Source organism: Sorex fumeus, unplaced genomic scaffold, assembly GCF_029834395.1.
Source record: "Sorex fumeus unplaced genomic scaffold, SorFum_2.1 ptg000008l, whole genome shotgun sequence".
NCBI classification, from domain to species: Eukaryota; Metazoa; Chordata; class Mammalia; order Eulipotyphla; family Soricidae; genus Sorex; species Sorex fumeus.
In genome coordinates, this window is record NW_026606065.1 from 2,146,620 (window position 1) to 2,167,977 (window position 21,358).

Sequence of the window (21,358 nt, forward strand, 5' to 3'; positions counted from 1 at the left end):
ACACAATTCTGAGAGAAACTTTTTAAAAATGGAGGCATCCATTTTGCTCCCTGGCTTCAAACTATATTACACAATATTAGTAATTACAAAATAATAGTAATCAAAACAATCAGATACTGGAAAAAAGATAGGTAAAAAGAGTAATGAGTAAAAAAGAGTAAAAAGAGTAATGAAATAGTATAAAGACTGAGTAAATACATACTCATATCTGTGAACATCTAGTTGATAAAAGATGAGATTTTTTTCCCATGAATTAGAGAAAAGAAACCACTTTAACAAAAGATGATGAGAAAACTGGGTGGTATAACATAGAAAAGATTGATCTTGATCACTAACCACTTATGCCAAAAGGAGCCTAAGTTCTGAACGAACCTTGGAAATTTAGCGATAAGAGCAGAAACCACAAAATAGAAGAAATTATAAGTGACATACACCAACATCTTAACATCAGTAATGTATTTAGAGACGCAACTCCAATATCAAGGAAAACAAAAACAAAAATAGAACTATATCAAACTAATAGGCTTTACATAGCAAAAGAAACTACCTCGGAGACAAAAAGGAGATGGTATTTTGGGAAAGTTCAAATAAAATTCACAGGAAGGTGTTAGCCACCTTATTACCAGTGATAATAGCCTCCTGTATCAGAAATTTTAGAAACAGATTTGATAAAGAGGAGTTTTGGGGTCCCTGGGAGGAGGGAGATGGGTACACTTGTGATGGGTGTGGTGTTGGAATTATAAACATGGGAAATCACCATCGTACATAACAGAACTCAATTTAAAAAATGGAAACAATAATATTGGCAAGAATTTATAGAAAAAGAAATTGTCTGTAGAATACTGTGAGAATATAAATTGGAACAACCTCTGTAGACATAGTATAACTCTTTTTTGTAGCAACACCTCCCATAGGAATTTGTACGAAGGACATAAGAACACTTATTTGAAAAAATATTTATACTTTTATACAAGTAGAATATCAATTCATAATAGTCAAAGTATGAAATAAAACTAACTGTCCATTAGAAGGTAACTGAATAAAGAAGCTATTAGCTGTAGAATCAATGGAATATTACTTGCCACTATAAAAGATGATATTGTGCCCTTTGGGACAAATTGGTGGTTTTACTCATGTGTGGAATTTAACTAACTATTAAAGCAAGTGACTAGCAGAAAAACAAACACCAAAGTTAATTTTTATACTCAGTTAAAACTTAGATGTTTGCTGTAGGTAAAGGAAAGGGGTGGGGTGAGAGGAATTAATACAAGGACCTTTTGGTTGTAGAACTTTAGCAGAAGAAGTGATGGCAATTATACATATTGAGGGGTGAAACTAAGTATTGAAACTTTCAAGTGAAAACCAGTAAGTCACGAAAAGTTAACAAAGACCCCATCAAAGTGATATTGACATAATTATTATTTTTATAAAATCAAGCCATAGTTTTAATAAACTATGTGGGTGGCCATTAAATTCAAAGATTAATTTTTAAAGTTCTAATTTGTTTTAATCCACAGCAAGTTGGCATTGATAAAGGTGATATTCCTGACCTCACACAGGTAAGTGCTTCTCTGATTTAATATATATGAAAATATTATTCTATCATTTGCCTTAAACGATCTTATCTTGGGTATATAGTGCCATGCATTTTGAATTTAGACCTACCAATATTCCTGGAAACTATTCTGTCTTATTTTGCCTCACTATTGTATTTATCTCCAGAACTAGTGTAAAGATTTCCCAGTTATAATTGAGTTTCCTTTCCAGCTTATCATTTCTTTTTGAGCTTAAAAAGATACATTGAGTAATGTTTAAATAGTTCTCTATAATGAAAAGTGACTTTTTTGTACACATAATAAACAAAGCATTTTAACTGTTCTTCCTACTTTTACTAGCTCTCAGCATGTAATTGTGTGAAAAAGTAGCATTATGGAGAGGCTCTGATATTTTCCATTTCACTGATTCTTTTTTTTTTAATTTTTATTAGTGAAACCCCATGAGGTACAGTTGTAGACTTACAAATTTTTGTGCTTGGGTTTCAATTATACAACAATCAAGTACCCATCCCTCCACCAGTGCCCATTTTCCACCACCATGGATCCCAGTGTCCCTCTCACCCCCCTCCCCCCATCCCACCCTGCCTCTGTGGCAGGGCATTCCCTTTTGTTCTCTCTCTCCTTTCGGGTGTTGTGGTTTGCAAAAGAGGCAATGGGTGGTAATCATGTTCGGTCTATAGTCTACTTTCAGCATGCTTCTCCCGTCCTGGGAGGATCCTCCCAACACCCTTTACTTGGTGCTCCCTTCTCTATCTGAGCTCCCTTTTCCCCTAGAATGTGTGGCTGACCTCCAAGCCATGGAGCAAACCTCCTGGTACTAATCTCGGCCACTCTTAGGTGTTAGTCTCCTATTATGTTACTTTATGTTCACCAGATGAATGCCATCTTTCTATGTCTGTCCCTCTCTTTCTGACTCTCACTGATTCTATTGCCCACTACAAATAGAGGAATTTTTATATATAAAACAATCTTTTTCTTAAATAAAAAAATTTGTCTGGGACTATCTGTTAAGCAGGCACTTATTTATCAATTCTCTTGTCTTTTTACCTGCTCCAAGAGCATACAGTGTGTGACTCCTAAGATGTCAACTCATGATCGTTCACTTGTTTAAAATTACTGCATGACCATAATTCTACACATTCATACTTGACAGCTACTTAGTTCCTCACTCTAAATTTCAGTTCCAAATGTATCCTGTAACTAAAGACAGTCAAGATAGAAGGTCAGAATACAGTGCTGCTGTGTCACATGCCTTAATGAATATGAGTTTTATCACCTTTGTAAATTAAAAAGTCATAGTAATAGAAAAAAATTAGTGAAAGATTATAAGATTTTATACTTTATTTATTTATTTTTGTCTTTGAGCCATATCTGGTGTGCTGAAGTCTTACTCCTGGCTCTGTGCTCAGGAATCACTCCTGGCAGGGCTCAGGGTACCATATGTGGTACGGGGAATCCAACCAGGATTGACTACATGCAAGACAAGGCTTTTACCTGCTATCCTATCTATCCAATCCCCCACTTTTAATAATATAAAAATGCATTGAATGATTTACCATCTTTGTACAGCTTCAAAAAGTTTTTATCTTTAACATAATGTCGACCTTCATTTTTAAATGTTAATTAGATAAACTCAAAGTAATGGTCTCTGATATTAAAATACCAATTAAAATACCAATTAAAGTAAAATTATTAAATAAAGCTCACAGTACAATACAGAATGTTATTGTGTTATAATTTTTGTATTAAAAGTTGGATATACTTTATATGTAGACAAAAATATTACTATATAATAATATTGATATTATTGGAAGATATTTTTCTTAGCTTCTTACCTGAGGAAGATACTGGTATTACCTAAAAGTTTAGTATGCATAAGGTGCTATTAAAGCGTGTTTGTTGATAAGCATTAAAGAAATTTGCAACACAATAAAAATCAATGTGATTTAAAGTTCTGTCACTGTCACTGTCACTGTCCTCCCGTTGTTCATGCATTTGCTCAAGTGGGCCCAGTAACATCTCCATTGTGAGACTTGTTTAATTTTAATAGTGACATCGTAGCTTTATAACAAAATAGCTCAAGTAGCACATGTTTACCTAAGAAAGATGAATATTAAAATATTTAGGTCAATGAATAACTTTTAGAAATAGTAAACTATAATCTTCATTCAACCCTATAGATTCCTCTCTATCATGAGAGAATGAAAGAAAAACTAGATTAAGTTGTTAGAGAAGCTCTCCACTAAGGAAAAAAAATAAATTGGTGTGCGTTTGTCTCAATTAAAGGTACAAAGCCAGTGGCTCCATGATAGAGCACATCCCTTACCTGTGAGATCTGTGGGCTCCTTCCATTGCATCAAGTGCTCCTCCCTCACCCCCTCCCTGGCATCACCTATCTACAGTATAAAATGCTCCCACCCTCCAGCACCACTGGGTGCAAACTCACAACAATAGTGACCAAACACCCCAAAAACCTTAAGTACTACATTGTTGTTTGTAAAATTAGGAATCTTCTGGTGGGAATGACGACTGGTTCAGCCCTATTGGAAAACAGTATAGACAATTCTCAAAAAACTAGAAATTGAGCTCCCATTTGACCCAGCAATACCACTCCTGGGAATATATCCCAGAGAGGCAAAAAAGTATGGTCGAAATGACATCTGCACTTGTTTGTTCATTGCAGCACTCTTTACAATAGCCAGAAACTGGAAGAAACCTGAATGCCCAAGAACAGATGACTGGTTAAAGAAACTTTGGTACATCTACACAATGGAGTACTATGTAGCTGTTAGAAAAGAAGAAGTCATGAAATTTACATACAAGTGGTACTACATGGACAGTATCATGCTAAGCGAAATGAGTCAGAAAGAAAGGGACAGACATAGAAAGATTGCATTCATCTGGGGAAAATAAAGTAACAAAATAGGAGACTAACACCCAAGAATGGCCGAGATTAGTACCAGAGGTTTACTCCATGTCTTGGAGGCCAGCCGCACACTCTAGGGGTAAAGGCAGCTCAGATAGAGAAGGGAGCACCAAATAAAGGGTGTTGGGGGGTTCCTCTCAGTATGGGAGATGCATGCTGAAAGTAGACTTTAGACCGAACATGACTGCCACTCAATGCCTCTTTTGCAAACCACAGCACCCAAAAGGAGAGAGAGAACAAAAGGGGATGCCCTGCCACAGAGGCAGGGGGTGATGTGGGGGATGGGGGGTGGGAGGGATACTGGGACCCGTGGTGGTGGGAAATGGGCACTGGTGGAGGGATGGGTACTTGATCATTGTATAACTGAAACCCAAGCACAAAAATTTGTAAGTCTACGACTGTACCTCATGGTGATTCACTAATAAAAATTAAAAAATAAATGAATAAATAAAAGTAGGAATCTTTAACATATCATCAAAAATGGTTCACATACTTTAATCATAATATCTGTCCTCCCGTTGCTCGTCGATTTGCTCGAGCAGGCCCAGCAATATCTCCATTGTGAGACTTTGTGTTGCTGTGTTTGGCATATCGAATGCATCATGGGTAGCTTGCCAGGCTTTGCCATGTGGAGATATTCTCCATAAGTTGCCAGGCTCTCCAAGAGGGGCGAAGGAATTGAACTTGGGTCGGCCAGGCTGGCCACACACAAGGAAAACGCCCTACCACTCTGCTATCACTCCAGCCCATAATTTATGTAACTCGCAAAAACTTCAGAACATAGTATTTTATTCAGAGATGTTCTGTGTAATAAAAAGAGGCCCCAACCTTAAAGAAAATAAAATCTTCCCCTGATTCTCCTAGAAAGTTGGTCTGATAGGGAGATTCGTCAGAATCTGGCATCACTATTTCCTTTGTTTTGGCTTGAAGAGCCACACAATTTCAGTAATTTATTTTAAAATGATTCATTGAAAAAGAGTCTCTGGCTCATATCTTCACCGTATGAGATATCCACTGGAGGTATGAGCCAGTGAGATAGGAATATTGTTTCAGGAATTTCCTAATAAGTAACCTAATTGTGATTTCCGTTGAAAACAGGAATGCTAGTCCAGCAGGTAGGAGATTTGCCTTGCACTTGGCTGGCCTGGATTCAATCTCATACATTCCAGATGGTCCCCCACGCACAGTCAGGAGCGATTCCTCAGTCCTTGACTAGAGTAACCCCTGAGTGGTGCAGGGTGTGACCCAAAATAAAAAAAAAAAAAGAAAAAAAACAAAGCCTGCTCCTTAATTTTCATTTAGGGTTTTTTCCATAGATGTAATAATGGCCTTGAATTGAACTGGGGATTTAGACCCACTCTGACTGTATGGTCATATCAAGGCTGTAATTTGTGAATTATTTTCCACTTAGTGCTTTAGGTAGTATTGGATAAGGATTTATCTAGAGATGGGTCTGAAGTACCGCATGGGGTGGCCTCTGTTTTAGCACTTCCGAGCTGGAGAGGCTTCTCCTCCCTGCAGGCTTCTCTGTGAGAGCATCACATTGACTCTAGCCATGGTAGCACCATCGCACTGTGGCACTGTCCTCCCGTTGTTCATCGAGTTGCTCAAGTGGGCACCAGTCACGTCTCACAACAAGTGGTGAGACTTGTTGTTACTATTTTTGGCGTATCGAATGCATCACAGGGAGCTTGCCAGGCTTTATGTGGGCGGGATACTCTCGGTAGCATGCCGGGCTCTGGTAATGAACAGAATTGACCAACAAAGAAAAAAAAGATGGAGATGAGAGGACTTCCTATTGACTGCAAATAGAACAGGGTGCTCATAACTGAAAAGGTATTAGAATCCCTCTCACTAAGATAGAATAAAGGAATTTAATGAATAACTTTTAGGATATAAAAGACATAGTAAATACCAAGGAGGTGATTTGCAACACATTGAAAATGGTATATATATATATATATATATATATATATATATATATATATATATATCACCGTAATACTGTCCTCCCGTTGTTCATCGATTTTCTTGAGCAGGCACCAGTAACGTCTCACAACAAATTGTGAGACTTGTTGTTACTGTTTTTGGCATATCGTATATGTCACTGGTAGCTTGCCAGGCTTTGCTGTGCAGGTGGGATACTCTCAGTAGCTTGCCGGGATCTCTGAAAGGGGCTGAGGAATCGAACCCGCATCAGCTGCATGCAAGGCAAATGCCCTACCTGCTGTGCTATCAGTCCAGCATATATATATTTATAATGTTTGCATTTAAATAATTAACATCAGTGAACTTTTTTTTCATTCAAATTTATTTATTTATTTATTTATTTTGCTTTTGGGGTCACACCCAGTGATACTCCTGGCTTTGCACTCAGGAATTACTCCTGGTGGTGCTCAGAGGACCATATGGGATGCTGGGAATCGAACTCGGGTTGGCTGCATGCAAGGCAAACACCCTACCCGCTCTGCTATCACTCCAGCCCCTCAGTGAACATTTTTTAATGTTCAGATTTTCTATTTTGGTTACGAAGAAAATATATTTGAATTGAAATGTGTCTTCTAATTTTCAAACGTTTTCTTAGCTCCAATGATAAAATTTTAAGGGATGTTTTGGCTGCTCCCCCCTTAATTTGGTTGATGCTTTAGAATATGAATTGTGGATTAGTGCTTAATTTTTTTCATTCGTGATACTACTTATTCAAACAACACACTTAGGGAAAAAATCAGTACAATGTGTCCATCATTACTGAAAATTGTTTACCACATATCAAAAAAGGATTTTATTTTGTAAATCTGTTTCCTAATTTATGGCAAGTTTTACTTTCAGAAATAAAACTACAAAACAACACAATAGAATTCAGTCTTAAAGGCTGACATTCTGAGCAAGGGTTGTTCTTATTCTAAGTCTAGGCAGTTAAAGAGCATGGTTAGCAAGACGACAAAGATGCACAGGTAACAGGGCTCTGCCTTTGGTGGGTTTCAGCCACCAAGTCATCCAGCTCTAGTCATGCAGCTGCGAGAGTGACCATACTCCTGCAATTCTAAAATTTTAGATAATTTTATTAGTGAAACACCATGAGGTACAGTTGTACACTTACAAAATTTTGTGCTTGGATTTCAATTATACAATGATCGAGTACCCATCCCTCCACCAGTGCCCATTTTCCACCACCATGGATCCCAGTATCCCTCCCACCCCCCTTCCCCCCATCCCACCCTGCCTCTGTGGCAGGGAATTCCCTCTTGTTCTCTCTCTCCTTTTGGGTGTTGTGGTCTGCAAAAGAGGCATTGAGTGGCAATCGTGTTCGGTCTAGAGTCTACTTTCAGCATGCTTCTCCCCTCCTGGGAGGATCCTCCCAACACCCTTTATTTGGTGCTCCCTTCTCTATCTGAGCTCCCTTTTCCCCTAGCATGTGTGGCTGGCCTCCAAGCCATGGAGCAAACCTCCTGGTACTAATATCAGCTACTCAACTGCCTCTGGCTACTATTTAAGCTCCTTAACAGTCATGATCCAGAGACACACACACAAAAAAATCTCGAGCCAGTACTCGAGATTTTTGTGTGTGTGTGTCTCTGGATCATGGCTGTTAAGGAGCTTAAATAGTAGCCAGAGGCAGTTTGTCGTCTCAGAGTCCCGTTGGTGTGGAGAGACGAGAACAGCCCATTCCCTGTCCCGTGAGGTCTGGCATTTGCCATTACTGCTCTCGAGTACCTGGGCTTCTCATTGGGTTCTGGAAGATGGCAGCCACTGGGATTTCTAGGGGGTAGGCAGAGAGACAGCACCTTCTCCCATCTGGAGTAGCCCAGTGAAATTCACCTGGTGCAAAGTCCGAAGGCATCTCTGCAGCGAGCTGCTCAGTTCTGAGATTCTTTTTTTTTATTTTTGCTTTTTTTGGGTCACACTCGGCAATGCTCAGGGGTTACTCCTGGCTTTGCACTCAGGAATCACTCCTGGCGGTGCTCTGGGGACCATATGGGATGCTGGGAATCGAACCTGGGTCAGCCGCGTGCAAAGAAAATGCCCTACCCGCTGTGCTATGGCTCCAGCCCCTCAGTTCTGAAATTCTTTTGTATGTCTCAATTTCTAGTTTTTTTTTTTAAGGAATACCCATATTGTTTTCCAAAAAAGGCTGGACCAGTCAGCATTCCCCCCAACAATGAAAGAGAGTCCCTTTCTCCCCACATCCGCACCAGCACTGGTTGTTCTTGTTCTTTTTGATGTGTGCCAGTCTCTGTGGTGTGAGATGATATCCCAATAAGCATAACTTTATAGTTAACTGTTCTACAGAGAAAATTTTCCACATGTCATAAGAATTCTTTTTTTGGAGGAAACTTTAAGTATGCATGTACTTCATTGTTATTATAATTTAGGTAATGTGATTGCGATATTATTAATGTTTATGGTCCTGATCACGATCACGATAATCCTGTTGTTTGTCGATTGCCTCGAGCAGTCACCAGTAACATCTCCTTCGTCCTACCCTGAGATTCTGAAAAGTGCCACATTCAAGGCTCTTTCAGGGTTAGGAGAATGCGACCCATCACTGTTACTGGTATTTGGCATATTGGGTATGCCATGGGGAGTTTGCCAGACTCTGTCGTGTGGGGAGGTTACATTCGGTAGCCTGCCAGGTTGTCCAAAGCAAGAATGAGATAATAAGATGTTCCGGCCATGTGCTTCTGGGAGCTGGGTTTTATAGTCTCTGGGTCTTGGACGTTGATGGGATTACACAGCGCTGGGGGTCAGTTGGTGGGTGTGTGACCCCTGTCTACTGGAAGATGGGGGATCTGGGTGGAAGAGGCCCAGTCCCCATCCCAATGCTCTGGCCAGTTGGTGGATGTGACCCCTGCCTACTGGAAGATGGAGGATCTGGGTGGAAGATGCTCAGCCCCAATTTGAGCAGGCTTGGAGATCTCAGCCCCGGGACCCGCATGCCTTTGTTCCTCTGCCGGTCCTTCATGTGTGTGGAGAGTGGTCTCAGCATGGTGGTGGCTGTTTCTGGAGGTCGTCGGCTTCCAGGGCTCTGCTGGAGGCGGGGAGGGAAACTCAACCTGCCCCCGTCCAAGGGGCCCCAGCGAGAACTGCCAGGCATGGGGGCAGGTCCTGATATAAACCATTTACTATATTTACCATCATAAAAGGGTTAAAGATCCTACACCACATTACGTGCCTTCTTGTCCATGTTTTTCTTCCCTTAACTCTCTCCAAACTATTCCGTAATCTCTATTTTGTAATCCAAAACCATGGGTTTAAAATTAATCCATACCGTTGGGTTTCCTTGTTTTGTCATTATACCATAGATGAGTGAAATCAAATGGTATTTGGTTTCTCTCCCTTCACTTAATTTGCTAATATGACACTCTCCAGTTTTGTGCAAGTTGAAGCAAACTGCAAGATTTCGTCTTTTTTTTAGAACTACATAGTAGTTGATTATTTATGTATGCCCAACTTCTTTTTTGTTCCTTTTTTTTTTTTTTTTTGCTTTTTAGGTCACACCTAGCGATGCACAGGGGTTACTCCTGGCTCTGCACTCAGAAATTACTCCTGGCAGTGCTCAGGGGACCCTATGGGATGCTGGGAATCAAACTGGGTTGGCCCAAGGCAAGCACCCTATCCGCTGTGCTGTCACTCCAGCCCCTCCTTTTTGTGTAATTGAACCACTGTGAGCTGCAGTTATGAAACTTACATGTTTGTTCAGTCATACAATGATCGAACACCCATCCCTCCACAAGTGTATATTTCCCACCACCAATGTCCCCAGTATCCCTCCCCTCCTCACACCCCACCCCCTGCCTCTACAACAGACAGTTGCCTCTCTTTCTACTTATGTATGTCCAACTTCTTTATTTTCATCTATTTTAAACATTTGTGTTGCTTCTATATTCTGGAAGTTGTACTCAGCACTGCAATAAACATGAGTGGGCATATGTTTTTTCTAATTTTTTTCTTTTATTTGTAGAATAGATATAGCACTGTAGCACTGTCCTCCCATTGTTCATTGATTTTCTCGAGTGGGCACCAGTAACATTTCACAACAAATTGTGAGACTTGTTGTTACTGTTTTTGGCATATCAAATACGTCACAGGTAGCGTGCCAGGCTTTGCCTTGTGGTGAGATATTCTCGGTAGCTTGCCAGCCTCTCCAAGAGGGGCAGAGGATCGGATCCGAGTTGGCAAGGCAAAGCAAAATCACTGGGCCTTATATAAGATTTACTTTTTAATTTCATTTTTTTATTTTTGTCAATTTCTCCCTACAGTTCTGTTAGGTTTTGGGGTTTTTGAAAAATATTTTATTTAGCACCACGATTGTTATTCATAATATAGTTACGGGCTTTCAATGTTCCAACACCGTTTTTGCTATCCAAGTGACCCTCCCTCCACTGTTGTCCCCATTTTCCCAACCACCCTTCAAACCTGCAGCGTTAGCTGACACACAGTAACTTATTTTATATATTTTTTAAAACACAATGGTTAAAATAACTATCAAAAAATGCTTTAGTAAAAGGAAACTTTTAAAAATTGTTATATCTCACCATGGAGTTCTTAAGTCTTTGAGGATTTACTAAGCTGTTGCGAGTTGGGCCTTCTGTGTTGCTGTGTTCTTGTTTGTTGAGTTTAGTTGCCTTCTATGTTGTGTTTTGTGTGCTCTTACTTGAATTTTAGTGCTGGGGAATATGGAGGAGTCCCATGGCTGCATACACGCCCAGAAACTTCAGGATCTGTAGGGCTGGGATGAGTCTGCAGAGATTCTTAGTGACACTGTGGGATGGAATTGTTGGTGTGGCAGCCGTAGTGGGATAGGGGATGGGGGATGCCAGGGACTCAGTCAGCCTCCCTTCCGAAGTCTGTTAGTCCCATTTAATCCAACTCCTCATTTACAGCCCTTGTTTTCTTCCTGATACTCTTATCTGGTTGATTTGTCTAATGATGAGATTACATTGTGAAAGTCTCGCACAATTATTGTGTTGCCATCAGTATAACACTTCAGTTCTATTAGCAGTAGAATCTTGCCTCCCCTTCAGTTTTTGCGCCTAGGTTAATAAAAATTAAGTCCTCTTAAGCCTACCAGTATATAATCCATCCCTTTTTTATGGTTTATAATTTTATTTCTGACACTATAGTTTACAAAAATGTTACTGGTAGGGTTTCCTGCGTGACACATCCCAGCATCACATCCACCACCCAGAGTGTCTGTTTCCCTTCACCGTTGACCTGATGTCCCCACCCTGCCCCCTCGGTCCAATTATTTCCCCTTGTTGTAAACTTCCCACTGAATATCTAGTTCTCCGTTTCTGTTGCCTTTGGGCATTTGTTACTCCCTTACTAAATTGTTTGTATCTCACATATGAGAGAGATCGTTCTAGGTCTGTCTCTTTCCTGCCTTCACTCAGCATCATAGTCTTCAGGTATGAAGACTTCATAGTCTTTGCCCACATAGCAACAAATGGCACGATTTAATTTTTTTCTTACAACTAATGTTGTCCCGCTGTTTATGAGTATTGCAGTTTCTTTATCCAGTCATCTGTTCTTGGACACTTGGGCTGTTTCCAGATTTTGGCTATTGTGACTAGTGCTGCAATGAACATAGGAATGCTCTTGTTTTTTCCGATGAGACTTTTTGGATCTTTGGGGTAAAAGCCAAGAAGTGGAATTCCTGGGTTACCTGGGAGATCCTGTCCTAGTTTTGATGAGAAGTATCCATATTGTTTTCCAAAGATGGAGCCGTCAACATTCCCACCAGCAGTGACTGAGGGTTCATTTTGCCCCACTTTTATGCCAGCGCTGGTTATTTTGTTCTTGGTGATGTCTGCCAGTTTCACTTTTGTGAGCTGATATTTCATTGTTTTTATTTGTTTTTCTCTGATGACAAGTGGTGCAGATGAATTTTTTTCATACACCTTTTGGTCATCTCTATGTCTTCTTTGAGGAAGTTTACTATTTATCTTTTTTTCCCCACTTTTAGCAAAAATTTTAATTTGCTACTATACATGAAGTGTATAAGGTGATTTTAGAAATTCCCTTGACTGTATAAAATTGCTAAATAGCTCATAAGCTATTTAAAAATTTATTTTGTTTACTTTAAAAAAATAAGAAATTTATTTTGTATTGAAGAACAATTATCAGAAGTTTGTGTATCTATACAGATATATATTTCACCTTTGAAATGTTCTTTTTTTGAATGCCTATGTTACTGTTAAAATCCAGTATGGTTAAAATTAATTGAAAAGATAAAATTAAATTACTACTGCTTAAAGAAAAGATAAAGTGGAATATTTGTACGAAGATATTTATTCTTTATCCTTACTTAATGTTAGCAAAATATTATTAAAAATAATATTCTAGAGACTCTAATGAAAGAGTTGAAATTTACAAATCTATCAGTATATAGCAGCAGCCTATTATAACCTTATTTGCTAAAGAAAATCTTATTTTGCTACTAAATTTGTAGTTTCCTCCCAACAATTCTCACTTACCTTCCTTTTACAAATATGTTTGCAATGTTTCTTATATTAATATTAAATAAGATTTTACTGTATTCCCCAATGACCATAAATTTTTGTTTTAGGCACTTATTTTTTAATTGGGTACAAATGTATGTTCTCTTTGTGGTATTACAGAAATGTATAATCAAGTTTACTATGTAGAACTTTTATGTGATAAAAGATAAAGACTATTCCGTATTGTAATCACTATGCTGAAGCCATACTATAATACTCTTTGTTATGCAGTGGAGTTAAGTATATGTCATATATGCCTGAGAGTTCATGGCACTTTAGTATTTAAGAGCCAGAATCATCTGGGTGAAATTTTCCCACATATGTGTTGGGGCTCAACCACAGATGTCTACCATGCAAAGTTGCAGTGATGTTCCAGTGTATTTCTTTTGAAAGAAAGCAATACAGATATTTATTTCTACTTTCTTATTGTAGGCTCCCAGCAGTCTTATGGAGACCCTTGAACAGCATCTAAATACATTAGAAGGAAAGAAACCTGGAAACAAGTATGCACTGGTTGTATTTTCCAAATGAGAAAAAAATATTAGAAACGTTTTTTATATGAATAAGATTTATCACAGTACAACATATATATAATAGTTTCAAGGCTTAGGTTTATGGTAATTCTGGGTTCCCTCAAAAAAGTTCATCTTTTCCATTAATTTAGAAAAGTGTGGTCTACTGTATAGGCAATCTGTATAGGTTAATACACCAAATTATTAGGTTGTATTGATGTTGATAGAACTTGATGCTGCTACACTTGCCTTAAAAGAAATTCATACAGAAGAGAAATTGCTTAAAAGTGTGAACCTTTTTAACTGGGCATGAGATAAAGCAAGAACAACTTCACAAGAGATCTTAAACACACGGTTGTTAGCAATCTGGAAAAACAAAAATAAAAACAAAACCTGGAACACTCAAGTAAATCTCTGGGCTCCAGAGGCTCCCCTCTAAACCGTTTGTCACGTCGTATTGCTGACATTTTACTTGAGATGTTTTTCGGGAGAGAGAGAAAGTAGCAATCAGGAAGCAGAAAGTACAGTTCTGCTGACTTTTTGTTCGTGCTTGGGCACTTTTTTATGATTATACGTTCAATATGTCCAGGTTCCATTTCTTTTCTTCTTAACAACATGCAGCAAGCCTGTGCATTCACGAAACCTGATGTTGTGTAGTGTATGTACCTCACTCATTCTCTGTTTCTCTATTTCACTCTGCTAGTTTTGCGTCTCTGGTTACTACCTGTGTCAATCTAGCACATACTGGAAATATCTTTTCATGGAACCTTTAATTACGCACTGCCCTGTGTTGTAGCTACTTCTGCTCCCCTCCTCAGCCCAACACAGATATGGTTTAAATAGATACCCTGGGTGTGTAGCACAACAGACCTCTTTCTACAGAGCGCGTTTTGTTGGTGATACCGGTTTTATGTTCCAATGAGATTGTCAGCAGAAGCTAGCAGACACTATGAATTGATCAGTGCAGAACCGTAGGCAAATCATGGATTTTCCCTGTGATACGTCTTTCCAGATGCAGTTCCTTTCTGCTTTCTTTTCTTTGGGCATTTTCCCAGAAACAAGTGTCATGTCTTGATTTTACCTTTTTGTTTCTTATTTTCTTAGTGAAGCGTTATCTTTTCTAAGTGCTTTCTTTTCTGTCATCTTTTCAAAGTTAGTTTAAAAAATAAATGCATGCTTTAAATTTTCAGGGATGAGCCATGGTAAGGGTAGGAATGTGTCAGGCAGTTATACCAAATTTCTTTGGAGTATTGGATGGACAGAGCTCTCAAGGGCTCAGGCCACATCTTTATCATTTCTCAGGCTTAGCTCCAGCTTCAATGTAACCTGGATGATCAGCCTTCTCTGCATAAATTGATGACAACTGAAAAGATGTGAATGTGTATTAAATTACAGTAGCAGATAATACTCTAGTTATTGCTGGGACCATCCTTCATTAGGGTTTCTGAGAAGCCAAATGAGTCACCCAGGAGTTAAGCAAAGAGGTCAGAAGCTTGAGAAGTGTCCCTGCTTCTGCCGAGATGGACTTCTTTACCTAAGGAAATACACATTCCTCTCAGCCTTACAGTCTCTTCTTTGGGCAAAGTAGAATATACATCACGGAGATGGCAAGGTTCTCTGCGCTCTCCCCTTTAAGTTATTCCTGTAGCCTGCACTGTCGTAGAAGAAATTGCTTTCTAGAAAAGTAAACCAATTTCAAAGCTAAATTCTCCCCCTGGTGGCCACTGCAAAAAAAAAATTTTTTTTTTGGAAAATAGCTATAGATCCAAATTTCTAAGAGTAGCGAAATTTTTTTTAATGATCTCCCATTTTGATCTCCCATTTTGAACTACCTTCTGCTGAGAATAACTGTTTCTCTGTCCTTTCAAATAATTTCATGCTTGTCATATTTCTTCTCTGAATTCACTGAGACTGCATTTGAACTTGTCTTTTGCTTATTCCCGTTTTTACAAAAAACAAACTGTAGTAGTTAACTCTTTTCTTCTTTGTATGTTTGTGCTTACCTGGGAACTTAAGTGAAGGGTGAGTACTATATTGAGTGACTTTTTGCATTTGGTTATTACCAAACAAATGCAAAAATCACTCTTAATATTCCACATTTGGTATTTAGAACATTTAATGATGATTTTCTGTCTATTTTACACATCATTGTTTTTTATTGTACTTTTTGGTCTCCCAGATAAGTAGTTTTACTTTTTATGGTCTTATTGGATCAAGACTATCTTCTCAGGCTACATATAGTCCTCTATGATTTTAGAAATCAAAGATTTTTTTACTTGTTTTATATAAATTTTCCCATGGATTATGGACATGGAGCCAAAAGAATGTTTTACTTTTTAAAAAATTACTTAAAGGTTTTTGTCTTCCAGTACCAATATAAAAATTATTTCAACCTCAAGCTGAAGTAAATGGATGTGAAACATTTTCAAATATCTACTAATATATATGCCCTTAGTGCTTTTTAGTTGCTCATAATCACTTTTGGAATTAGATATAATGCTTTATAAATAAATCTTAGTATATTGCTTGTTTCTATAATTCCACAGGAGAAGAGAAAAATTTATTTTATTTTACATGTCAGTTAACTCAATATTAAGGGTACAGAAAACCCAAGATAAACTTGTAATTTGAAATATTTGATAAATAATTCAGATCAATGGGTTTCTTTCTAGTTATCATTTATAATCAAAACTGTATTATAAAAAAATTTCACCATTTCACAACTTGGTAATAATATCTTAGAAGTAGACTTTCTCATTTGCTATGTTCATCTTGTAAGACTTTGTGAACTTATTTGTACTATTTTACAGAATTTAGGGTAAAATACTAAATGGGTGATTCATATATACTCTTCTAAAATTATATTAAAGCCCTATTTTTCCCAACTCGTTTCACTGTATATTTTATTTCTCTAGTTGAAACTCTTAAAAGAAGAATAGGTTTTTAGTAAATGTCCTTATCTCTATGTGAAAGCCAATAGCATATCTTTATAAAGGGTAAACGACCAGTGGTAGGGTAGAAAGTCAACTAAGAGAAGTAGAAAAAGCTGATTTATGAATGGTGTAAGAGAGGAACAGATATGCGATGCTTGACTATGTTTTCATCAGGATAAGGTTAGAACACGAAACCAGAGCAGGTTTCCAGGCTTGAGACAGTCTTCAGTCACCTTCACAGAAAGAGATTTGGGCAAATCATTGGCTTCTCTGAGTCTCAAAGCCCTCGGATTTTAGTCAGTGACTAATGATGCTTTTCAAAATGTCACCCAATGGAACTAGATCTTGCTCTTACCTTTTTTTGATGAAATCGTAGCAAAGGCTAAAACTGATCCATGGGAGGAAGTAAGGTCACACAACCTTTCAGTTTAATTCACACAGGATAATTGAAGGGGGGCTCTCGCATGTGCTCAGGGGCCAAGGGCCATCTCCTCAATAGTCAGTCATTCTGGTTCCACATTTTATGCTTAGTCCCAGAGGGAGACGCAGCATAGCTCAGTGACTCTTGGGACATAGGGCCCCCCTGGTGGGGCTCAGTGGCCTCCAGTGCTCTATGCTATGGTGCTCAATAGGCCATATGGTATCAGGGATCTAACTTGAATCCTTGTGCACGCAAGGACTCCCAAGCTATCTCCCTGGTCCACACAAAATATTTTTTCCTATTTCTCATTGATGCATTTTTATAGAGGGGGGCATGCATATATACACACATACACACAGATATGTGTATATAAATATATATTTGGGGGGCTGGGGCCTCACCCAGTGGTCAGGGGCTACTTCCAGTTCGTTTCTAGGGGTCGCTCCTGGCAATACTCAGGGGACCATGAGATGCCAGACATCAAACTGGCATGCAGAGCAGCAGTTCAGCCCATCGAGATGTCTCTCCGGCCTTGCATGCTTATATTCTAAACATAAAAAATTAAATATTATATAGAAATGTTTTCTAGTAGATATCTCGTGTTGGGTGCTGTGTAAAATGCTGGGGATATAAATAATGAAAAGAAGGGTTGCCGCCTTCAAAAAATTTAGCATCTAGTGAAGGATCACAACAAACATGTTAGATGCAGTGTTATAAATGGAGTAAGACCTGGATGAAAATGATTTTCATTTGTTTGCTTAATCCATCATGTTATGACATATGAAACTTAATAATATTTTTTGTAATTTAATATCTTTGATGGAAAAGCTTTGGATTCCTGTGTCAATTAGGAGATTTTATATCGCTATTTGAGCGTGATATTTACCATAGCAGCCAGAGAAATTCTGTAATTTTTACTCTAATTTTTATCCTTTATAGTATAGACTACATTAGAAATTTTCATTAGTTTGGTAAATACGTTTTAAAAATTTCTTGCTGATTTCTATTTTATCTGTATTAGTGTTTCTTATTGTATGAGTACCACTAAGAATTGATTCAGAAAGATTGCTTGATAAGTTCATTTTAATTATCTCTTTCTGACTATAAAAGATATTCATCTGGCACTGATCAAGTTAACATCGGTAGAAATATTTAATATTATATATTTATATATTATATATTAAATTATAAATTTTAATTTTAATATATTTTATAATTTTATAATATATTTTATAAATGTCATAATTTTAACATATTAAAATATAAATTTTCCACATTTAATAAAACAGCTCATAATATCATACAGAGTTCACTATCTAGATATCTGCTAGTTTTGTGTTGCTGCTGATACATGTGATATTTTATCTGTAAATGGATAGAAACTCATCTTTGCCATTTTATAAGACCCAAAATTCCTAATTGAAATTTGCTTTTCTCTATTTTGTTTTATGAATACTTTAGTTCCGTAAAGTCAGGTCAGTAAAATTAAACTGTGTAAGCTTTTGCACGGCACCATTAATACTAACAGTAACCTGTTAGTATACTGTTACTTATTTTTTGCCTCATTCTCTTAGAAACAAGCATTTGAAGATACTGTTGTTTTCAAGCTTCCTCTAGTTCCACCACTGGCAGAATAAAACTATAGACAGTCTCATGACAGTCACACACACAGAAAAAATTCACAAGTGTGCATGTGGAAATTGAAACCCATGTTACTCATAGGGCATACAGGGATATTTCCCCCCCTAGTGTTCATTTAATGCATCACAATTTATGATGAGATGAATCATATTGTTCTTTCATCTTCATGAGTAGTTTCCCTTTTACAAGCAATAAATTGAAAGTTATTGTTGATTCCATGGTACGTTATTTTTCCCATTTTGATTCAAGATTCCGGTTTGGTTAGTTCATTTTCTGTGAGTATGGACAATAATGACCAGTTCGAAGAATTGTGCTGCCAGGCTCAGATTTGTAGGCCACACCTTAGTCTCTGCTGCTTCCTGGTCCCCACCAGTGTGGTCCTGATGACCCTATATCCAGTGGGCCTTTGTAGCATCACACCACTGCGCCTGTCCAACCAGGCTCAAGCAGGAAGAACCTCTCCTGCACCACATACACACAAAGGGAACTTTTTTACTAGATTTGTAGAAAATAATTTTTAGTTAATTTGATGTACCAGTCAGTTGATGGAAAACATTGTAAGATGTCACTGAGTAAAAGATTAACATTTAAAAAAAATAAAATAAAATAAAGGGAAAAAAAAATAAATAAAATAAAAAAAATATTTCATTTCTAATAAAAGTCTACGTATGCGTACATAAATATGTGAATGGATTTTATTGTCAAACTTCTGAAAATACGTTCTTGCGTATCCAGTTTTAATTTTTTTTATTATTATTTTTAGATCTGGTGCTCCCTCTCCATTGAGTAAGGTAAGTTTGTTGTTTTAACCCCGTGAGCCACTTGGGGGTTTACAGTACATGAGGATGAGTATTTTCATATTTAGGGACAGTGATCACACCATCCATTTCCAGAATTTCCTTTATCTTCCCAAATTCAAAATCTGATACTCTTTAATACTTGACTTCCTATCTTATATTCCTCCAGCTTCTGGAAACCCCAATTCTGCTTTCTGAATTTGACTTCTCTCGGCACCTCATATAAAAGTGATTATCCAGTATCTTCTATTTCTGACTTGCTCATTTTACTTAGAATAGTATCTTTAAAATTTATTGGATTCATATAGCCTATGGGACAATATCCATCCATTTTATGGTCAAATGATATCCATTGTGAAATATTTATATTCCACATTTCGTTCATCATTCATTGGTCAGTAAATACTTGGTTTATTTCTGCCTTTTGGCAATTGTAAATGATGAGGTTATGAGCTTGGGTGTACAGCTATTTGTTCAAGTCCTTGATTAGGATTCTTTGATACATATCCAAAAGGAATTGCTGGATCATCTGGTAATTTCACTTTTTCAGTTTTTAGAGGAAAGGTAAGTTTTGATGTATTTTCTAGTATCTAAGATTTTTAAGCTTAGTGTAGAATAACATCGTCTCCTGATCCTCTCTGTTTACTTTTAAATAGTATAATTCATGAATTTATATTAAAAATGAAAACAAATGCATATGCATCATTTTACTCCTTAAAAAGCACTTTCACATAGTCTTTATCACAGCCCAACAATAAGTAAAGCACATCATAGGATAGATGTTTTTATTGGCAGATAAATTATTGGAGTTGGGTGTTTTTTTTTTTTTGCAAGCATGAATTTCAAACAGTCTACCGTCATCATTTTCCTATTTCTTCTTCTATTTAATGTTTATCACGGTGAAGGACAGGGCTCGGGTTGACAGTGATGAGTGTATAGGTTTGTGTTTCAGTTATGCTGCTGTGTTTTACAGACCAAATGTAGTGAAAGTATTCTTTGACAAATTTCCATGTTGAAACTGCTGACCTTACAGTCAAGAAGACTGTCATGGTGACTTCACTGGTGATTCCCAGACACCTTGTATTATGCCAGTGCCTGGCTTGCTGCCTAACAGTCCCTCGGGGAACTTGAACAATCAAATGATATATATATATATATATATATATATATATATATATATATATAAAAGTTCCTTGTGATTCTGACATACAGCGGCCTTCATATACCCTAAGTTCAACACCCAGTACCACACATAGTCCCTTGAGACCCACCAGGAGTTATCCCTGAGCACAGAGCCAGGAGTAAGCCCTGGGTGTGACCTAGAAACAAGCATAAATAAATAAATAAAATCATATCACTATGTGAAAAAAAAAAGTCGGTAATAGAGAGTAGGGAATTTGTTATCTCCTTTGGAATGGTCTATTTCTACATTTCTGCAGTATTGAATTTGAATTGACTTTTTTTGGTAGTAGAATAATTCTGGTTCTGTTTTCCCAGTGATCTGTTCTCTTCAGAGCTTGGTCTTTGAAATTAGTTTTTGATGCATCTTTGAAGGCCTTCATTTCTGCATTTGCATTGACTGATTCATTGCTGCCATGAGTTCTTGGTGGTGTGTTATAAGTATTACTTTCTAAGCATTTTTACATATACAAGTTACAAGATAATATTTTTTTGAGGAGTTGACAGTGTCCACAGTGGATGAACAGGCAAATTAATTTTAGTCCTTTATGTTATGTGATAATACTTTGCATTCCATTTAGGAAATTTAAGTTTGTGAAAGAGAGAGAGGATTGTATTGACATATTTTGACCAATAGTATTCGTATTGTTTATAAGACTGTCTTAGTGGAAGAGATGAATACTTGGCGCTTATGTATTTATTGAAATTAATTTTCTTTTTAGTAGTACTTTTTGGAGAAATGTACAGTACAGATATACTATTTAAATCTTGAAAAATCTGAAATTTCTTATCTTCTATTTGTTTTCTTGAAGTTTGTTTATTGACATCATTATAGCAGTATTTATGAAAGTGGTTTTAGCCTTTATGGAAGTATTTTTGTGTAGATTATTTG

The 21,358-nt window shown here is 37.4% G+C and overlaps 1 protein-coding gene across 1 annotated transcript in view; it reads left to right on the forward strand.

The window, feature by feature from the left end:
• SNAP91 (synaptosome associated protein 91) overlaps positions 1–21,358 on the forward strand; it is a 165,130-nt gene that overhangs the window by 80,637 nt on the left and 63,135 nt on the right. The window contains exons 8-10 of the mRNA XM_056110026.1: positions 1,518–1,559; positions 13,416–13,486; positions 19,254–19,281. Of these exons, the coding sequence (XP_055966001.1) occupies positions 1,518–1,559; positions 13,416–13,486; positions 19,254–19,281 (141 nt within the window). The remainder of the gene's footprint in view (positions 1–1,517; positions 1,560–13,415; positions 13,487–19,253; positions 19,282–21,358) is intronic.